We start from the raw sequence: 22272 nt of genomic DNA, 5'->3' as shown, positions 1-22272 counted from the left end.
CATCCATCCATCCATCCATCCATCCATTGTGGTTGGAGCCATGAGCGCTCCAGCGTTCTTCAGCCTGCACCAGAGGGAAGTGAATGGGCACGGGAGGACTTGCTGTTGCAGTTCTTCAAAATTTAATGTATCAGTCAAAAATTGTTATGAATATGGAAAAAAAAGTATATAAGTCGCTTCGGCGTATAAGTTGCAGGACAGACAAATCTCTGCAAAAACTGCGATTTATATGCTGGAAAATATAGTACCTAATTCCCTTCAAGCTATAGTTTGTGTGATATAGTTCAAAATCAGATAAGAAACATGTTTTGTATCTGATGATTTATTATTTTATATAATAATTTGTGGTAACCGACCGTTTTCCGCAAATGTTTGTGACGTGTTTTAACCTGCTGAGCAGCAGCTATTGTGTACAATAGTCCAGTATGTGTAAAAAACAACAACTTTTCTCTGGTTGTTCAGCTGTACTACTGCAAGAAATGTATTCTCCCTTTTTGTTTTGCTGCATTTAAAATACTTTAAGCCACACTGAAAGGTACAAATGTAACTGTGGGTTAGGACAGATCACTTTAGAAAGTAACAAAAAGAATGTGCAATTGCAAAGCAAAGTCCATCCATCCATTATCTTTACCCGCTTCTTCCTTTATGGATTTCAAGGGGTCATTGGTGCCCATGTCCAGCAGTCACTATGCAAGAGGTGGGGGACACCCTGGACAGGTCTCCACAGGGACACTTTCTCACTCACACCTAGAAACAATTTAGAGTTATCAATTAATCTAACATGCATGTTTTTGATGTGTTGGAGGAAACCGGAGTACCCAGAGAAAACCCACACATAAACAGAGAGAACATGCAAACTCCACCTAGGAAGGTCCCGGGCTGGGATTCAATCTGGTGACCTTCTCGCTGAGAGGCAACAGTTCTATGAACTGCACCACCGTGCCTCAAAGCAGAGTCTCGGGAGAAAATATAATTGAACAGAAGTTTCAGCTGGCCAGGTGGTTTGGATGCAAATATGTTGCATATTTGGGCCTTTATATCAATGTTTAGCTCTTGTTTCCTAGATGTAACTTTGCCTGTTAAAAATAACACCATCCATGCATACTTGTGTGAAACCTGATATTTATGTCTTGTCTTATTACATTATTTTTTTCATTCATTTATTCAACCTTTTTTAGACAGGTTAATCCCATTGAGCATTGGGGACTCATTTACAAGAGAGACCTGATTTTAACAGAGTCATGACAACAACAAAATCAACAGACAATCATAAAGGATGCATACATTTTTTTTTAAACAAGTGAAAATAAAATGGTAATTAAAAGGATAATTAAAAAGAAAAGTAGCAAAAAAAAAAAAAAAAAACCCAGCTAGGGTGTAAGGTGGTGTAGAAAACTAAAAACAGGAACATGTCTGCATTGGTTCTTGCCAGGAACTTAGCAGATGTTTGAAGCCATTCAGAGAGGTCAAGAGATTCAGATCTTTTGGCAAGATATTTCAGGAAACAGGAGCGGAGTAGGAGAAGGTCTTTTTGCCAAGTTCAGTCCGCACTGAGGGAACACTGCAGGTAATAATGTCCTGAGAGTGCACGCTGTAACTGCACTCACGCAGAGACATGTAGGAGGAGATGTATGAAGGCAGCAGACCAAGAAGTGATTTAAAGATGAAAATGTACCAGTGAGAGAGTCTGTGTGAAGTTAATGATGTCCAGTTAACCTGTGAATACAGGGTGCACTGGTGGGTACAATAGTTACAGCCAGCTATGAATCTTAGTGCACCATGATAGGCAGCATCCAACATCTGCAGGGTTCTTGTAGGAGCGTTCATGTAAATATTGCCACTGTAATCAATGGAGGGAAGGAAAGTCACAGTTACAAGGCGTTTCCTAGCGTTCAGGGTTAGACAAGATCTGGTTCTGAAAAAGAAACCCAATTTAAATTTCAGTTTCCTTACTAGGTTTTCCATGTTAAGCTTAAAAGAGAAATGCAAATCGACCAAGATACCCATTGGGGTCAAATTGGAGTCTCCAAAACCCATTGGGGTATTGTTACAGGAAGCTGGTGCCTATCTTCACTGTCATTGTGAGGATTGCACCCTGGACAGATTGTGAGTCAATCAGAGGTCCACATAGAGACAAACAACCTTTCATTCTTTGTTTGGTCTGTGGGAGGAAACCATAGCTCCCAGTGCAAACCTACACATGCACATGCAAGCTCCACACATAAAAGGTGAAGCTGGGTTTGAACCTGCAACTTTCTTTATATGCAGCAACAGCTCCAAAAATTACTACCAACTAAACAAAATGATGTATTCAGAAAAAAGTCATACAGATCAGGTAGCATCACTTCATGTGATTTAGCCACACATTTTCACAGTGGTTTCATGTTTTAACACAGAACTGCAACATGAGGATAGCAGTATAGACAACATCAGCAGCTCTTTCAACACCACACTGCCATTATCACACATTTGAATTGTCAAGGGTTGTAGTCACAGAGTTGAGTTGGCAAGTAGGTATGAAGTGGCAGGCTATACAATCAGCACTCCACTCTCACCAGTGATGCTACTGTCACCGTCTTTGTTGTGAAAACACATTGTTGCAGGCTCATTTGCTACATTTGTGTAACTGAGTAGCTTAAAAAAGGGTTTATGTTCATAGAAAATCCCAACAAATTCAATAAGATATTTTTCAAGAAGAGTTTTTGCATTCCAACACACATCTGCCACTCTTTATTAAACTCATATTTAACTATTTACAGCATGTTTATAGTTTATACTCATGAAAAACATTTCTTTATGCCAACCAGGTTAAAAAAAAGCATATTTCATCCGTATAATAATCAATTAATTAAATAAATTGAAGCACGGGGCTAGTTTTAAAGATACATGAACTGTACTTTGGTTATGCCTTACTTCAACACAGTCATCTATTAAAAACACTGCAGTATATGCAACCTTTTTATAATAAAATGCAAATGCAAGAAAAAGTAAATGAGGTCAAAGGCTTGTTTTTATGTTTTACTTTAGATTAGGACCTCTCAACATAAAGGTGCACTATCAGTCCTAATGTTCATGCTCATCAGTTTACCACCCATAGAGAAAACACTTGCCTGTTCCCTCCATTCTCAAAGTATTGATTAAGATCCCTCACATTTCTGACAAATACATTTTATTCTCTCATTAGGCTACAACAAACTTTGGTCCTCACAGGGAGCTGTAACAGTCTGCATTATAGATTGGGTCATTACTGCCAGAATAAACTGGCCCTGTTTTGCCAGCTTCAACTAATTTAGGGCCAGCCAAGAATCAGCGCTCTCTGTCATGGGTTGTTACACCCCCTCCTGCTGCTCCCACAGCTCGTTACACCACTTCCTGTTTTTAAAGCAAACATGAGGGAAAACATACCTTAATGGGTAAATCCATACAGAATAAACAGGAACATCCAAAACTGCCTTTAATGAACAGGTAAGTATGTTTTCCTGGAGCAGGAGAGTTTAGGCTTTAATCAAATGACAAATGCATGACATCACTGAGGACACAGATTTAGATGGATTGATCACAATGCAATTACCAGTAATGTTTCTTGGTAACAAATTGTATGTCATAATAAAGCAATTACAGTACTAGGTATAAAAAAAACCATGGCTGCATCTGTCTTTTAAAATTTATTTTATAAGAACGTCATGTAGCGTGAGCTTTAATAGTTATCGATGTACTCCATCTTGTGGTGGCCTTTAAGATTGCATAGTATTCAGCTGAAAATAACAAAAACAACAAAAAATAAACCCCAGATATGTTTTATATGTTGTAGTCAGAGGTTTATATAGTAGGTGCCGTTGTTCTTTGCAAGAGTCAATAAAATAAGGACTTATTGGGGATTAAGACAAATATTTTTATGTACTTTTTTTTCTTCTTCATTTAATAGCTGAATGCAATTTAAAGAATTCTAACACTTTAAACAAAGGTTCATGTTCTTACATTGACAGCAGCATCGTGGGGAGATGATGCTAGACCGTCTTTGGCTGTAAAAATGAACACTTACATTTGGTGAAAAATACAGGCTTCTCACCTTAGGACCAAGGTTTTTATCCACTTAGCTAAAAATGTACTAACAATCATGCTTCTCTGACAAAACTGTGTTAACAAATTGGTGTTTTAAAGGGTTAATAATGGAAAACAGCTGTTCAGACAAACCAAAAGCTACTGATTTATTGAACAATACCTAGCATTGCATCAAGAAACTCTTTTAGCAATTCAGTATTAATTGGAAACACAAAGAGGAAGTAATGATTCCAAAAAGCAATTTTTAAAAATGGTAAAAAAAAAGATGTTTTCACAGACATGTCTATTACTAAACATCTGCATGACTGTTAGTTATATAAAGCAGTTAAACTATCACTGGTTGCCTGGCAACTGTTAGTATATGCCTGCATTTTACAACTGAGGGGAGTTATCTATGACCAAACTCTTGAACAAGACAGTTCTGAGCAGACGTACCTGTCTCGAGTTTCGAATGGTCGGTCCTTTCTGTCACCTTCTCCTGGCTGATGAGGTAATCAACGATCCGCACACCTATTGGAGGTTCTGTGTGGTTCCACTCCATGATGACCAGTGAGCTGCTGGGCTCATAGGTGTAGGACAGCTTCAGCCTGAAAACAGCACAACAAACAGAAGATGTCAAAAAAACACAATAAAAAACACAATAATTTAATATTTACAAAACTACAACCCAATACAGCAACATCCTGCACGTTCACATCACGTTCCCTGAGGTCAGCGGACCAGTTGCTCCTCACAGTTCCAGGAACTCGTCTTAAGCGCAGAGGGGACAGGGCCTTCTATGTAGCAGGACCAAGACTTTGGAACGAGTTACCTCTGCTTGTCAGACAGGCCCTCTCCCTCTTGGTTTTCAAGTGCTGTTTAAAAACTCACTACTATTCAGTAGCTTTCAACACCAGATGATTTGTGTTTTGAACCTGTATGCTCCACACTGGTTAGTCGTCATTATCTGCATCGTTTTTATGTCTATATTCTGATTTACTTCATTTTGTATTTTGCTTTGTGTGTTACCTGTTGTTCTGTCTGTACAGCACTTTGGTTGGCCTTGTCGCTGTTTTAAGTGCTCTATAAGTAAAATGATATGGTATGGTATATACATACATACATACATGCATATATATATATATATATATATATATATATATATATATATATATGTGTATAATATATACAAACTGTATGTCATAAATCAACCGAGTTCTGATTGATTCTGGAACAGATATCTGCAGCTACTAGCTGAGGTACAAAGAACTTTGTGTGCACAGGTCTTTATTTTCTTATACTAACCAGTCAAAATACAAACTCTCATTTAATTGATTAGCACACCCATACCAGACAGAAGACAATAAATCATTGATCGCTGTTATGTCTGGTCACAATTAAATATTGAGTTTTCATGGATGCAAACGACACGTTACCAGAGCTCCCATAAGGAGCAGGAGATTGATTCCTGCTGATAAAATGAGACATGACATTTATCATATCCCTTCTGAGTGGGCTCAAGTAAGAGAAGGTAATATTATTTTTACTAACATGGGTTGGGGAAGTGGAGCGCAGGTGGGCAGTCCATCCGTGCCAAATGCACTGGAGTCGCATCGACACCAGTCATCAATAACGTCACCTTTGCCTGAGCACCACAGCATGCTCATCATGGCCTCTTGAAGAGCCTGCACAGACAGACAGAAATGAGCTGTTAGACAAATGCAATTTTTTTATAATTTACACTTTCACGGAAGTCTTTTCCTATCTTGTAATCATTTGTCATAGACAGTGAGAATGTGTTTGCCCACTGGTCTGTGTGTGTGTATGTATTTGTACATGCGCATGTTTGTATGTGTGTCTGTGTATTTCCTGAACCACTGTAACACTAATGAAACTTGCACAGAAGCATTCATCGGATATTTACCAACAACTTAAAAGCTTTTGGAGTAAACCTCATTAAAGATGGCTGCCAACTGAACTTAAAAACAAAATGATCATGTCATTTTTTTTTTATTTTATTTTATTTTTTACAGATATCAACCTAGACTTTGGTACAGTAGTAGCTAACACAGATTCCAGACACATATTCTTGGGCAGCACAATGCTTTAGTGGTTACTGCTGTTGTCTCACAGCATGAAGGTTCTGGGTTCATTCCCTGGTTTGGACCTGGGGTGTCTGTGTGGCGTTCACATGTTCTTCCCGTGCTTGCCTGGGTTTTCTCAGAGTACTCCAGTTTCCTCCCACAGTACAAAAACGTGAATGTTAGGCTGCCTCCAGGTCCAGGCCTCCTTTGCAAACTAGAACTGTGATCTCAATGGGATTTGACTGGTTAAATCTTCTTCTTTCAGCTTTTCCCTCTTCAGGGGTCACCACTGTGAGTCATCCTCCATCTCACTCTGTCCTCTGCATCCTCTGTCCTCACTCCAACTACCTCCATGTCCTCTCTAACTGCATCCATATATCTCCTCTTTGGCCTTCCTTTGTCTGGTTAAATAAAGGTTAAAAGAAATAATACCATTCTGAAAGCTAGCATATCACACAAGAGCTCTGCTGAAAACTTGCCAATAACTATCTGGAGTCAAAGTTGGCAGTTAGCAAAATATCTCATGAACAAATGAACAGAATTTTATTGGAACTTTTAAAACATACTACAGTAATTGAATGTACCTCCACTGCTGATTAACCAATGGAGCTAATACAGTTCAAGATGATTTTCACAGCCAACTCACAAAAGAAAACACAAAAATGACTCTAATGCTGACAATATTACACATATTGATCAAAATTTTATGTTAGAGTATGTGATAGCATCTTTGCTTAAATAAGTTCAGCATTAACTGTTGGTGTCAGAGCTGTATGCCTGTTAGCAAAATGTCTCCTGAACCACAAAATTATATCTTTAAGAATCAATTAAATGGACAGGGTACTTACTGTTTGAGTTTACTTACATAATCTATGTCAAATTTGTTTTAGAATGTATTTCAACATTTTAATTTATGAACTCGGTTTTATAAAAGCTTTGACTGGTTAGTATTCTATCTTATCACAAGCTTTTATGTGACAAACGCTGAAAAAGATGAGTCACAATGATCAAAGTTCATGCTCAATAATCCAGGTAAAAAATAAGTCAGGTCCTCTGGTTGTTTTTGTTGTTGTTGAAACGTTTCATCTTTCATCCAAAAGACTTCATCAGTCCGAGGAGCCACATCAAACTCTGTCCCATAAGTAGCACACTCACATAGTGGGCCAGCCAGTTTGATGGTGATAAGATGGTTTCTGGGATCTGCCCTCTCCCCCATCGACTCGTCTGAGGCAGCCAGGGACTGATGAAGTCATTTGGATGAAAGTCAAAATGTTTCAACCAAAATAAACCATCTAGAGGACCTGACTGAACTTTAACAGATTTTTAACCTGGATTAAGGAACATGAACTTTGATGTTTTGAACCACTTTGGCCATGGCTGCCTCAGGCAAGTCGACTGGGGAGAGGGCGGACTCCAGAAACCATCTTATCACCATCAAACCGGCTGGCCCACTATGTGACTGTGCTACCTACGGGACTGAGTTTGTTGCAGCTCCTTGGACTGATAAAGTCTTTTGGATAAAAGACAAAACATTTCAACAAAAATAAACCATCCAGAGGACTTGACTTAACTTTGTCGGAGTCAGAATGAGTGCACGCAAAAAACATGAATTTTTTTTTTGCTGTAACTGGAATTTTTGTAAAAATGAGTTGATAAAGACACCATCTAGCAATGCCAGTAACTAAAGTATCATAAAGTCTTCTTAATATATCTTTAAAATGGGTGAAGGTTCAGGTATTCAAACTTTGGGGGAGTGGTGGTGCAGAGGTTAGAAGATGGGACTGTGATCGAAAAGTCACAGGTTCAACTCCCGGTGCCATCAACATCAAAATGTGGGTGGAAAAGGTGAAACACCCACACCTGCCTCCACCCTCATTCACCCCATTCTGGGCCCCCTGAGCAAGGCCCTTAACCCCCACCTTTTTCTCCCTAAACAGGTCTCTCTTGAAAATGAGTTCTCGTGACTCAATGAGACTACCTGTATAAATAAAGGGTAAATGAAAACAAGATAAACAAAACTCTAAAAGCTATAATGCAAGTGTTATTAGTTTGGCAAACTTGATTAAAATTAGCAACACAGTCTAAAAATGGACCTTTAATACTCTAATTCTAGTAGTTACAGACACATTTCAGCACAAGCAATGTGAGCTGTTAATGAAATCAGAAATGTTTGCAGCATGGATTAAGGGATGAGAAAATGAGTACCGGTAGATTCTAGTACTTTGTATATTCAGATTTTCGCCTCTGTGCTTCGTCTGCATACTCAAGGACCAGCAACTTCCAAAGCCTCTATCAATACCAGCTGCTGGCTCTGACTGTCTGAGAATGCGGATGAAAGGTCTGAAACGCGAACAGAACCGTATCGATCCTTTCTTCCTGCCGGAGGAGTAGAGGGGTTATCGACGTACAATATTGATGAAGCCAAATAAGTCTCCACGCGGTACGGCAGATCACGGCATGACACGTTCGCAGCAGAGAAAGCTGTGATAGTCTGAGAGGAAAATACTTCCTTGTGAAATTTTATGTGTCCGTGACTTGTTTGATGATGATGCCACAGGGTTTTGGATCTCACACAGATACAGCCGTGCAGATACTGAGTGCGTCGTAGCAGGGTGCCAGTTAATCGACTCAGTTCTGTTTAATGATCACACAGCCGAATGCGTGCCTGGATTTTAGCTGCTGTCTTCAGGCAAAACGTTACAGCCTTAACGCAAAAAACGGTGGGGATTTTTTTTTTCCACCTCAAAGTAAAAATACTTTGACTAAGCAAAGTCTAACCAGAAAAAAAAGAAAAATAACTATGTGCTCGTCTTACATTCTATAGGTAAATTGGATGCAATGAAAAATAAATAATTCAACGCAGGTTTCCAAATGGTAGACAATGGGCCCAGATTGTTTCTGAGCACCATCAAATGTGATAATGGTTTTACCCACTGTATGTCTGTGTCTTTGAATCAATGTGTGCATGTGTGGGTTTGTTTGTCTGTAACAATGGCAAAACATCTGATCAACCACTGGACAGACTTTATAAAAAAACTCTCAGAATGCAATCACTGGATGTATTTAAAGTTAATAATGTTTAGAGTCAACTCCAATCAAGATGGCCGCCACAGGTAAGCAATCTTATCAAGCACCAATCAGTTTGCCCAAAACAGTCAGTGAGCCAAAAAATGGTTTGGTAGTAGCTGGGACATATCCCCAACACATACTCTGAGCACTAACAGCTCACACAAGACCTGTTGTGGAAACTTTGTCAAAAACTACTACAGTTAACTCAGTCTGTCTGTTAGCAAAATATCTGCAAAACCAATGAACAGATATTACTGAAACTCTCAAAATAATCACTGGATGTATATCAACAACTAATCAACATTTAAAGTTGACTAAATTCAAGATGGCTTTCACATCTATTTGACCATAGCCAACGTAAACGATGGCTCTCAGTCAGTTTATCAAATAGGTAGCTAAATTTGGGGTGGTAGTAGCTGAGATTCATTAACAATACATATAAATAATAAATTGCTACAGTCAGTTCAATTCAGTTTATAGTAGTAGCATAGTACTATACTATAATACTATACTACTACTATAGTAGTATTAGTATTAGTAGTAGTAGTAGTAGTAGCATCAGCAGTAGTAGTAGTAGTAGTAGTAGTAGCATCAGCAGCAGTAGTAGTAGTAGTAGTAGTAGTAGCATCAGCAGCAGTACTAGTAGTAGTAGCATCAGCAGCAGTAGTAGTAGTAGTAGTAGTAGCATCAGCAGCAGTACTAGTAGTAGTAGCAGCCGAAGTAGTAGTTTATTAGTAGTATAGTAGTAGCTCCAAGTCACAGCATAAGTCATCTCAGGTCACAGTACAAAAACATTCACATACATCGAAAGACATTTAGTAAAAGTTCTCTATCTAAGGAAACCAGCTGATTGTATTGAATCTTCACTTCGTTGCAGTCTCCCATCTTGAACAAACACAAAAGCAACAGTGGAAAGAAAAAACTCCATTTTAACAGGAAGAAACCTCCAGCAGAACCAGGCTCAGGATGAGTGGCCATCTGCTTCAACCGGCTGGGCTTTGCCAGGACAGGAAGGAGAAACAATCAAACATTTCACACAACTTATTTCAGTATTACATGGGGGATCATGAATAATGTCATTTACAAGATTTGAGCAATAACTCTGTCCCTTCTTATAAAAAATATCTTGGTTTACTTTGCAAACTATGTCATGAAAGTTGTGCTGTGACATGCATTCCTTCAATAAATGCTAGGTCTTTAATGTCTCCATATTTGTACATCCAGGAAAAGCACAAAAAACAAATTTCCTCACCTGATAGGTCTCGTTGTTGGACACCAGTTCATAAACGGGAGCAGCTTTGGTGATCTTCAAGAGAACAGGCTCAGATTGCTGCCGGCCTTGCGCCACCCTCGGGCTCATGTGGCAGAGGTGGCAGGAGCGAGGGCACTGACCCTGGCTGCTGCAGTCCATCCTGACTCCGGCCGCCATGCGCTTAGCGCCTGTGTCCAGGAGACTGGCGATGTATGCTGGATAGGTCAGCGTTCTGGGCTCCTTGTCACGCTCCTCCGACTCCTCTGAAGGCGAGTTACCTGGATAGAAGAATAAAAGGGTGACAACTTTAATACACAATTTACACACACACAAAATCAGGATATCAGAAATGTACAGAATAAAGACAAACACATCTAAATTTTGCATTCTTAAACCTTGATAAGCATAGACAGATAAGAGTCACGTGTTTGAGAAAAAGAAGTGGAGATGAAAAAGCAGAACTGAGAGAATATTTTGTGGCAAAACTGCAAAGCATGAATACGTTTCCAAATTCCCATTATCTTTCTTTTGGAGCTGTTTTTTTTTTTTTTTTTCCCCTCTCTGCGTTTCAGGCAGAATCCAGGAGCAGGAGTGTAAATAATTGGAGCTCTGTTGTATCTATGCTAAACAATGACATGTTTACACTGGGTTGATGTGTAAACCCACAGTTTTATTGATTTTCTATGTTCAGCTGATGGAGTTTTCACAAAACATACCCCAACAATAACATCAGAGCGAGAGATAAGTTCAAGCTATAGGAAGATAAAACCCGAGTCTGCTCTTTAATGATAGAAAACCATGTGGAATATATGAGAAGAACATGACATTTAGGGTTCTTTCATCTGTTCATTAATAGAGGTCTTCTTATCATTCCACCCAGAGGAATGGAATGAACTTCAGAGCTGCAGTGGCAGACTGAATTCTCAGAGAAAAACTTGTTTGTCTGACTTTGTGAGCACAACTTCTTTAAGCCATCTGTTTCCAGGATCACAGCTACTCTGACCGAACAGTTTCAGTCACGTATTCCAGAATGAAGAATGCAAGGTTAAAATACTGAATATTGAAAGTACCGTATTTTCCGGCCTATAAGTCGCAGGTTTTATTGCATAATTTACATGCCCTGCAACTTACAGGCCGAAGCGACATATTTATGGATTCTTCCCATATTTAGAAACCAATTTTTGACTGAGATATGACTGTTTTCATTCATTCTGACTGAAAAATAAAAAAATTAAAAAATTGAGCAGTACCAGATGACAAAGTCAAAAATGTTCAAGACAAAAACAACTGGACGTTATTTATTATACTTTACTTTATACTTTATTGTTTTTTTCTTGAACTTTTTTGAATTTAACATGTCCTAGATGACTGAGAATCTTTACCAGCTTTTAATGACTCAATCAGCCTGCCTTAGCCCCCCCACCTTGGTTCTGCTTCCTGTTTGGACCAACCGTCAATCCAGCTGCATTGCCCCGGCGAAATGCAGCTGATTTGACCATTAAAGAGCATTTATTAAGCAAATGTTAGACTGACACACACCTTTGTTATAATTTCGAGCAAAAAAATAATTGTTTAGGTGCAGTTATTGTTAATTTTCGGAAAAACGAGCCGCGTTCCTCCTTTTTCTCTTCCTCTGCGCGTTCATGGAGCACCGAGGCAGCAAAGTATTTTGCAGCTGCATTTTGCAGCTGATTTGACCATTAAAGTACATTTATTAAGCAATTGTTAGATTGATATACACTTTAATATAATTTTGAGCAAACAAATAATTGTTTTTATGTGTTAATCTTGTTAAATTCTTGTTAAAGTCCTCCCATGCATGCTCCAGCGGCCGCCATTTGGTGGCCCATCGGTTTTTGGCACAACACCGGTCCACATTTCCGGGTTGTCAACGGTGACGCGTAACAAACGCGACGCGTCAGCGGTGACGCATAATAGATGCAACGTATATGACGAAGCAACATATTTATGTATTTTTCCACTTTATTAGGCAAATATGGACTGATGCGACTTATTGGGAGGTGCGACGTGTCCGCCAGAAAATACGGTAAATTAGTGTAGATGAAATTTTCTGTGATTTCAACAAATTATTATTATTTTTTTAAATTTAGGAAATATTTATTGTATTGCTCTAAAAAAGAAGCATAAACTAAAGTGTGCATAATTCATTCATTCAACCTTTATTTACCCAGGTTAATCCCATTGAGCCCCGGGGACTCATTTACAAGAGAGACCTGATTAGAGTCAGGGATAATAAGAAATGCATGTTTTATATAGAAGTTTACGTTTTAAGATTGTTGCAATAAACATGATTGTACAAATGAAGTTAATATTTATAATATTAATAATAATATTATCTGAACTCTTCAGTGCCTTTGTGTGTTGTCTCTGGACACGCTCACCGCCCTTCTATCCACCAACATATTAAAAAAAATCAGCCTTTTGTTTGTAGTTTGTGGTAGAGGTTGGATGGAAATGAACTGAACAAAAATGCAATTAAAACAGAAACAGAAATTAGCTTCTAGAAAAGTAAAATCTCTGCATTCAGAGACATGGCTGCCTGAAAGTTGCCAAGGATGTTTCTGTCCTTGCACTCCTGACCAGCCAAACTTTAATTCATCCCTGTCAAGCTGGCACACTTCCTACTAATCAGCTCTCATCATTCTGTCTTCACTTGCCACCTTTTTGGCAGATGGAAATTAAATGTGGCAGTTATATTAGGCCAGGCGGGGGCCTTTTAGGGCAAAGAAAATTGGCAATGATTAGTTCAGTTTAGTTTTGGTTACGTTCAGCACTGTTCGATGTCAGCTGAGACCAATAGGGGATATTAGAATGGATGAGCAGCCCAGCCTTGAGACACCTAATGGCCAAACATATATGTGGCATATGCTCCTGTAAAGTTTTTGAAACGTTATAAAGTTAAAAAAAAAAGTACAAAATACTTACATATGTTATATATAATAATTGTAGTGTAGTAGCTGCAGCCGAAGAGCGCATGTAAATTAATTTTCTTTTTTGAAAAATAAAAGTTGTTGATTTTTTTGTGTGTAAGTGTAATAACTGAGTCTGTTAGCAAATTGTTAGCTTCTCAGTAATTAAGTACTGAATGTTAATATGTAGGTTTTGTTTTCCGCTTCCACATTGTCCTGCCTTTATAGCCCTGCAGTCATTTTCCCGCCTTTTTAGCCCTGCAGCCATTTTCACGCCTTTTTAGCCCTGCAGCCATTTTCCCGCCTTTTTAGACATGCAGCCTGCTTAGTTAGAGGTTAATTACTACAAAATATATATATATATATATATATATATATATATATATATATATATATAATTTTTTTTTTCATAGTGTTCAAACAACATGTAACAATCTTATTATGATGACATTATGATGCTTTGGGTTCAATACTTTTAGAAAAATTATTATTATTATTTTTTTTGGCTGCTCCCTGTGTTAGGGGTCGCCACAGCGAACTAACTTGCATGAAGATTTGGCAGTTATTTTTTATGCCGGATGCCCTTGCTGATGCAACCACAGATCACCGAGCTACCACAGCCCTCTGTGTGGAGCAGCGTGCTGCTTTCTAGGGTGCCCAGAGGAGCAGATGGTGGGAGTTAAGGGCCTTGCTCAAGGGCCCAGAGTGGGGTAAATGAGGGTGGAGGCAGGTGTGGGTGCTTCATCTATCCCACCCAATTTTTTTATGTTGTCAGTAGCGGGAGTTAAAGCGGAGATTTTTCCGATCACAGGCCCACCTTCTCTAACCTCTGCTACACAACTCCCACCTTTAAGAAAGTTTAAAAATATAACCAATAATAACCAGCTGATCCTGAACGTCCCAAAACCTACACAAAAGCTTTGAAGGAATTGTGTTTCTCTATTGTTGCTCCTAAAATATGCAAAGACCTGCCTTTGAGCATCAGACAGGTGACAGGTGTCCCCCCCCCCACCCCGTCTGTTTTTAAATCACTTCTTAAAACTAATCTTTTTTCCTTCGCTTTTGACACCAACAGAGATGTTGATTTTTTTGTCCAATATTAGTTTAATAACTATCCATCCATCCATTATCTTTACTCGTTTATTCCATTTTGGGTCACGGGGGTTGCCGGTGCCCATGTCCAGCAATCACTGTGCGAGGGGCGGGGTACACCCTGGACGGGTCGCAAGTCCATCACAGGGACACATAGAGACAAACGAGACAAACAACCATTCACTCTCTCACTCACACCTAGGGACAATTTAGAGTTACCAATCAGCCTAACATGCATGTTTTTGGTCTGTGGGAGGAAACCGGAGCACCCGGAGAAAACCCACGCATGCACGGAGAGAACATGCAAACTCCACCCAGAAAGGCCCCTGGACCGGGGTTTGAACCAAGGACTTGCTCGCTGAGAGGCAGCAGCTCTACCAGTTGCGCCACCGTGCTGCCCTAGTTTAATAACTAGTTTAATTTAATGTAATCGATCTATTTGTTTTTGTTTAATATAATGCTGTTTTTGGTTTGTATTCATATGTTTTTATTATCTAATTGTGACTGCTGTTGGTTTTATTGACTGTAACTGTACAACACTTTGGTCCTAAGTTTGTTTAAAGTACTTTATAACTAAAGCTGGTCTGGTACGGTATGGTATAATGGAAAACCTAGAGTGAAGTGGGGTCATCTCATAAACTTTTGAACTTTAAACTGCTCTCCAGTGGAAAGGCTGACATCTGTGTGCCATTTTATATTTTATTGTATATTCTACCTGTACTGCATTACCATAACCTTTTTGCAGACATTCATTGTCCCGGTTGTACAAATGACCCTAAGACCCTTTGACTTTTACTGTATTTTTTGTTGTTGTTGAGAAATTGCTATTTTTGAATTTGACTGAGATGGTTTGAATAGAATTGATAGAGAGATTCACATCACCCTTGACCTTTAGTCAGGGCACTTTTAGGCTTTCACAGATTTTCTGCTGGCAAACTGTATGCTGGTGACTGCGAACAGTTATTGGCAAAGGGCTACAATCTGAAAGCACTTTCTAAAAAAATAATGCACCTTGTTCTATATTAGGACAATCTCGCCCTCAGCAGAGCAAATGTGCATGGTGTCCTGGATTATACATCACAAGCAAGGTTTCCTGTTCCTCAAAATTGGCCACATCTGGTGGTGGTGTACTGATCCCTTCAGCATCAAAACAAAATGACACTCCAGACCAAGCCGTGAGAGACCTTGCAGGTAATTTAGGTCACATTTAGCTCACTCAGCTTGTAACCTTGACGGGAGCTTTTGGAGGGTCAAACAATTTGCGCTGACATCTGTGAAAAGGACCTCAATTGTTGCTTATTTATGAATATGAATTTTTGAGACACAGCTTGTCTGACATGACACATTGCACAGACACATTACCTGAGACGTGGCATTTCTGTGCTAAAATGACTTACGGTATTCTCTACATTCATATCCAGAATCTCAAAAGTTACAATGTGAACATAATTAATAGGAAAAAAAATGCATGTCTGACCTTTAATTGCACATTTCTCAGAGGTATATGCATAAATTGACTTGTAGCTGAAAGTGAAAGGCAGGAGGTGCTTAAAGAGAGGAGGTGCATGACATTGGGAAGGGGAACATTTTCCTTTTTATTTATTTTTTTTTTTTTGCATGGGTTTTCCTGTTAAGTTGAGCTATGGGCTGTAAAGGTTAATTTCCAGCAGATGCTTGTAATATTTTTCTGTATCATACAAAATAAAACTAGATGGCTCCATGATCTTTTTGAACTTTTCTTATTTTATTTTTCTTTGTGTCATTGTCATTAATCTTTTCCCTCTTATTACCACATCTCCTATTAACAATATGCTCCAGTGAAATGTTTTCCCTTAATGCAAACACAAGAGGGAAGCTGCAAGATTTCTATTGCTCCACTGTAACAAGCTCACTTCTTTGTTCTCATTTTGATTTAATTCATTTTTTATTTGGCAAGCTTTAGCTGTCTTAAATCTAAAATGTGCATTCACACACCTATCCAAGCAACTAAACTGCTGTCAGCTTCAAATCCACACCGGCTGAACACACAGCTTTAGGTTTTGACAAGCTGTTTATTGGTTTGAAGACAAATCATCAGTAAAAATGCACACACAGCACACACAAATACACACACACAGCTCATTAAAAGTAATCTGCTTTTGACAGAGTCAGATGTCTCACAAAGAACTGATGACAGCACAGTAAGCACCTCCATCTTTGTTTTCTCTGCTTAGAACTTCCATTAATTCAATTTTGAATTCAATTTTGCAAGGCTAGCTATTTCGATCTTTTTTTTTTACCTAAGTGGTTGAGGACAATTTGCGCTTCTGTTTGTGTGTGTGAGAAAATAATCTTATTTTATCTTAGTTAAGCTGCTATAGGCTTAGACTGCTGGAGGACAGATTGACCACATTTCCTCACTCTGCTGCTCTTTACTTTCTTTAGTCTACCTGTTTGTATTTGTAATTATTTCTATCTTTGTGTTTTTTGTCTTTCCTCCCATAGAAAGTACATCTGGACCTGCTTATCTGTTTGTTTGTTTCTCCGTCCTGTTCCTCTCAAACTCCAGCCGGTCGAAGCAGATGGCCGCTCGTCCTGAGCCTGGTTCTGCTGGAGGTTTCTTCCTGTTAAAAAGGGAGTTTTTCCTTTCCACTGTTGCCTTTGTGCTTGCTCGGGATGGGAGACTGTGACAAAGTGAAGATTCAATGCAATCTGCTGGCTTCCTTAGATAGAGAACTTTTACTAATTGACTTTTATAATGTATGTAAATGTTTTTTGTTCAGTGCCTTGAGATTACTTCTATTGTGACTTGGCACTATATAAATAAACTGAACTGAATTTTAATTTTTGTCCTGTAACCAAAACCATGTCTTCAGATAAGCACAAATTTTGCTTAACATGTTACATGTGATCATTTTTATTTTATTTTATTTAGTTTTAGCTCAAGTTTTGTTGAAATTGAATTAAACCCAATTATAATGAGTAATAACTGGATGTTGGATGTTTGTCCAGTGAATCTTGATTGTTACAAACGGGGGTATTGACACAGAATTTGTTGCCTACCCTGATTCTGAAATCAATGAACCAGCAAAGTTCTACAAAAGTGCTGTGATGACACATATTTAAACATGTTTATCTCAACAAATACTTTATAAGCCTAAAAAAAACTATATTTTATGCCACATTAGACCGAATAAGCTTAACCAAACTGCAGACGCAGAACAAACTTGTACTATGAGCAACTATTTGTGTTCATCTGTGCGTATATGTGTGTGGGTAAGAAGTTGAGAATTTGGGGGCTGCTTTGACCCGTGCAGTATCGGGCCAAATGACTCATCATCTCTGTGGTACACAACAGATGGAGCTTGGAGCTATTCAGACTCATATAATACCACTCTATCCTTCCTCCCACACTCTCAAATGAGATGCATCTCCTGTTCATTTGCCACTAACTGACTCAAGTCAGTCCTTCTGTTTACAAAAATATGTTTTAGTAGTTTGTATAATTTTATGAGAGAGAAGATGGAGGAACGTAGTGAGAGAGATATAAAAAGATATTTCAGCACCTAATCCTCATATGTTGTTTGTGTGAATATATCACTGCTATTTGGAGTGAAAACCTTCATTTCCTGCCTCTCGCAGGCCTGCAGAGCCTCATTATATTGCATTTCATCAGACTTCTTTGTGAAACATTGACTCATTTAATCTCCATTCATCTTTGTGATCAAAGCACCATGACTTCAGCTCCTGACACCATCAGCTTTATTTTTAACAGAAGTTTTAAAACTAAACACCTTACTTGATGCCTCTGAGGCTCCCGCATCTGCAAGTCCTCACCCATCTCTCCTCCACCTTAACATTTACTGGCGTTTAAAGACTCGGATGAGCTCAAATATGAAGAAGCATCTGTGTGTTACCACTAGATGGTGATAGTGGATCATCCATTCAGATTAGACTTTGAAGAGAAGGACACGCCTAAATACAGGCTGCACTGTTCAGCAGACAAAAAGAGGGCAAATCATGGCTAACCTTTTAAATGTGCTTGGCTGAGATGAACATTACATGGTTATGGAATATAATCATGAGCTCTCGTTGATCTGAGGTTGCGGGGAAATTAAGGCAGGCACTGGCTTAGTAAATGGAAAAGCAGTGAGATGGAAAACCGCATTAAAAAGGGAGACTTTTTTCGGACAGATCTTACCAATTGTACGAAGAGAAACGATAAACAGAATTAGAGGCGGCGTGGGGGGAAAACTGAACGAGACGCAGATAAACAGTGCAGCTGTGCTGTGTGCAGGCCTCTGTGATACACTCTAAACTCCAAACCTGCGAAACAGAATACAGCTGAGCGCTTTAAACAAATCTGTGTGACAGGCAAATCTTCTCAGATGTGCAGAGCAGTTTTGCTGGGCCAGTGTGCAGATATGCATGCACACACAAAGACACCTTCCCGGGCACAAACAAGCAGCTTGTACATGATAATTCACAGCGGCAGAGAGATACTCCGCCAGCATCCAGATGAAGAAAATTGTAAATAAAAAGCGTGAGGATTTCTTTAAACTGCAAGGCTGACCTCCTCCATGATTGTTTGTGCTTGGGGGGTTTGAGGAAAAAATGTAATGCACAAAGTGAGAAAGGGATGAGTTAAAATGACAGGCAGGAATTAATTTAAGCATCATTTAAGCATGAACGTTTTGTAGTGTAACAACTTGTAACAGCAGCAAAATCAACAGCTTCAATCAGCACCATCTCAAAAACCCAAGAAGCAAGATTTAAAAAAAAAAGAACTTACAACTCTGAATAAATCTGTAACAAATTATATTTTTATTCTGCAAACTCACAGCTTGAAGCCATGGCGTCCACAGAGACTGAGCTGTGACAAAAATAACATGATTTATAGGTTTTATGAGGCATCATTAACCCCAGCCTGAAGTTTGATCTCTAAGTGGCCACAGCTACCAAATCAAACCTGAGCATGACATTAAATCCTCGATGCCAGCTTCTTGACCTAAAAAACACTTTTCTTTTATAAAGCAAATCACGGTTTGCTAAATTACTATGCTAGCAGCTGGTTTACCTGGGATTTCTCACCATCCTTGTACTAAAACAGGCAAGCTGAAAGAACAGATTACAGTAATTTGTGTCATTTATAGGTAATTAAACATCTTTTTAATGGTGAAGAACTACAGAGCCCCGGAGGGGACGTGGGGGATTTTTTACTTTTGCGTTCCCTCACAATAGTTTTGTGTTCCCGTGCAATACTGTACTGTATGTAGTGTTACGTCACAGACAACAGTACCAATGGAACAGACACCCGTATTTGAGGTTCATGGATTTTGTGACTTGGCGCTATATAAATAAAGTGAATTGCATTGAATTTTGAAATCAGCCTTAAATATAAGGATATCCAGTGTGCGCTGCAGTGGTAAAATTAGTTTTATGTTGGATATTTCACGTTCATGCTCCGTGGATTCAGCTGTGGCTTCCTTGTTGGAGTCGACGCAAGCAGTTCAATTTCCTTCAGCTGCTCTGTCCCTCGGAGGAGCGATGGTTCGCTTAGGGACCGTCAACAAATTGCCGTGCTTTCAGAGTATTTGTCAAAGCAGCACTATGTATCATAACTAAAGTTTTCTCAGTATATTTCTGCATGGTAACAAATCATGAGTTCTCAACATTTAAAATTCAAAAGAACAAGGTGGCACTTGTGTTTCAAAATTACTGTAACTTTCTTTTAAAGCATCAAAGTTCATGTGAAATCATCCAGGTACAAAATACAATAATGGTCAGTCAGGTCATCTGGACAGTTTTTTTTTTTTTTTTGTGGAAAGACGTTTCGCCCTCCATTCAGAGGGCTTCATCAGTCACCAGCAAAACCAGCAAACTGGTTGGTCCTCTAAAGGAGTGTACTGCTTAGTGGGGAAACCAGTTTATTTAGGACTCCACAGACTAATGAAGCCTTTCAGAAGTGTGTGCTTAGTGTGTTTTTAGTTAATGTTTTTCTTAGTTCATATTTTAGATCTTATTACTGTTTTTCTTTTACATTTTAATATTTTTGTTGGATGTAACTGGGACCCTGTGTACACAATTTTGTTCCACCACATGCACCACATGTGGCGCGAATGACAAATAAGGAATCTTGAATCTTTGAATCCTTGAGTGAACTTTGATGCTTTAAAATAAAGTTACAGTACTTTTGAAATGCAAGTGCCACCTTGTTCTTTTGAATTTTAAATGGTGAGAAAATTCACGATTTATTCCCATGCAGAAATATAATGAGAAAATGTATGATACACGGTGCTGCTTTGACAAATACTCTGGAAATATATCTAAAATTTTATAATGGTGTTCAGACCAAGCTCATTAGCTTGGTAATTTGTTGACGGCCCCTAAGAGAACCATCACTCCTCGGAGGGACAGACTGAAAACAGCTGACTGAAATCAGGCTGCCTGTGTCGGCTCGAATGAGGAAGCCCTGAATCCACGGAGCATGAACGTAAAACATCCAACGTAAAACTAATTTTACCACTGCAGCACACACTGGATATCCATATATTTAAGGCTGATTTCAAAACAAAACTCCAATAAATCATGTCATCTGGACCAGTTTCTTTGAGGGAGGAACGTTTATTGTCTGTGAGGTAACACTACATACAGTACAGTATTGCCAGGGAACGCAAAAACTTTTGCAAGGGAACGCAAAAATGTTTGCATGGGAAAGCAAATGTAAAAAAAATAAATAAAATCTCCCATGTCCCCTCCGAGGCTCATTAAAGAACAAACACATGACTAGAAAAAAGTTCTTATAAGTGAATGTTAATTTTTTAAATTCTAAACTACACCGATGGAAGATGGATATTTATTATAACCCTGGGACGTAAATGAGTTACCTTGATGATCCATTCTGTTTACAATTAGACAATTTTAATAAAACACCACCAGTTTTAAAGAATACCTGAGAAAATTCTTCAACCTCAGGCATGCGGTTGGAAAAGTTAATACTTCAGTATTAACTTCCATTTTTTTTTTTAGCTGTACAGAATTTTCAGCAGTTTCCTTCAAGGTTGTTCACAAGGATGAACACTGCACTTGGCTGTGGCTTTATGTGTGAACGATGCAGACTGAGGCATAGCACCCCATAAGGAGGTCCAGTGAGTTCGCTGTAGGCCAGTTAAGTTACCAGTAAGTGATCTTCTGAACTCATCACAGTGCCACCTGAACTGATCGTTCAATACACAAAGTTAGGTTGATGTTCAACAGTTCTCAGTAGAACTTACAGAGGAATGCAATCTGATAAGAACATTTGTCAATATCTGTTATAGTTGTACTTTAACTCTAACTCAAACAAATTTCCTATAAGCACTTAAATTCTGCATAGACATCAACTAAAAGTCCAGCCGAGTTTGTTATTCTGAACAACAATATAATTAAAATGGATTATACAATAGATGCAAAAGACACAATGACATAAAGTGAGATAGCAGTTTGTCAAATTTTCAGATTTTCCCTATATCAGATTTGATTCAACTATAGCCTCTTTTACAAAACAATCTTTGTCTGTTCATTAATCATCAAGCCAGGCATGTCCTGCAATATTGTGAACTTTCAGTCACTGAGAAACCTTAAGAGGTGGAAAGTTAAATTAGTGAAAATGTAATTTAAAACTGCACATACAGTAAAATGGCTGATGGCCATCTGATATTCTATTCAGTAGTCCCTTGTTTATTGCGGGGGATCCGTACCCTGAAGCCCCGTGATAAGTGAAAAACCGCAGAGTAAGAATAGCAGTACAAGTAGTAAGTAGTAGTTTATTTTAGTATATATATAT

At 38.7% G+C, this 22272-nt stretch overlaps 1 protein-coding gene across 1 annotated transcript in view; it reads right to left on the bottom strand.

The window, feature by feature from the left end:
• astn1 (astrotactin 1) overlaps positions 1–22272 on the bottom strand; it is a 487375-nt gene that overhangs the window by 67884 nt on the left and 397219 nt on the right. Inside the window, exons 18-20 of the mRNA XM_037682041.1 lie at positions 10447–10724; positions 5593–5726; positions 4498–4649 (exon numbers count right to left, since the gene is read on the bottom strand). Coding sequence (XP_037537969.1) covers positions 4498–4649; positions 5593–5726; positions 10447–10724 — 564 coding nt within the window. The remainder of the gene's footprint in view (positions 1–4497; positions 4650–5592; positions 5727–10446; positions 10725–22272) is intronic.

The sequence above is a fragment of the Nematolebias whitei genome, chromosome 9 (genome assembly GCF_014905685.2).
Source record: "Nematolebias whitei isolate Nwh7 chromosome 9, NemWhi1, whole genome shotgun sequence".
NCBI lineage: Eukaryota > Metazoa > Chordata > Actinopteri > Cyprinodontiformes > Rivulidae > Nematolebias > Nematolebias whitei.
The sequence above is the reverse complement of the archived record's forward strand: the minus strand, read 5'-3'. Positions and strand labels throughout refer to the sequence as shown.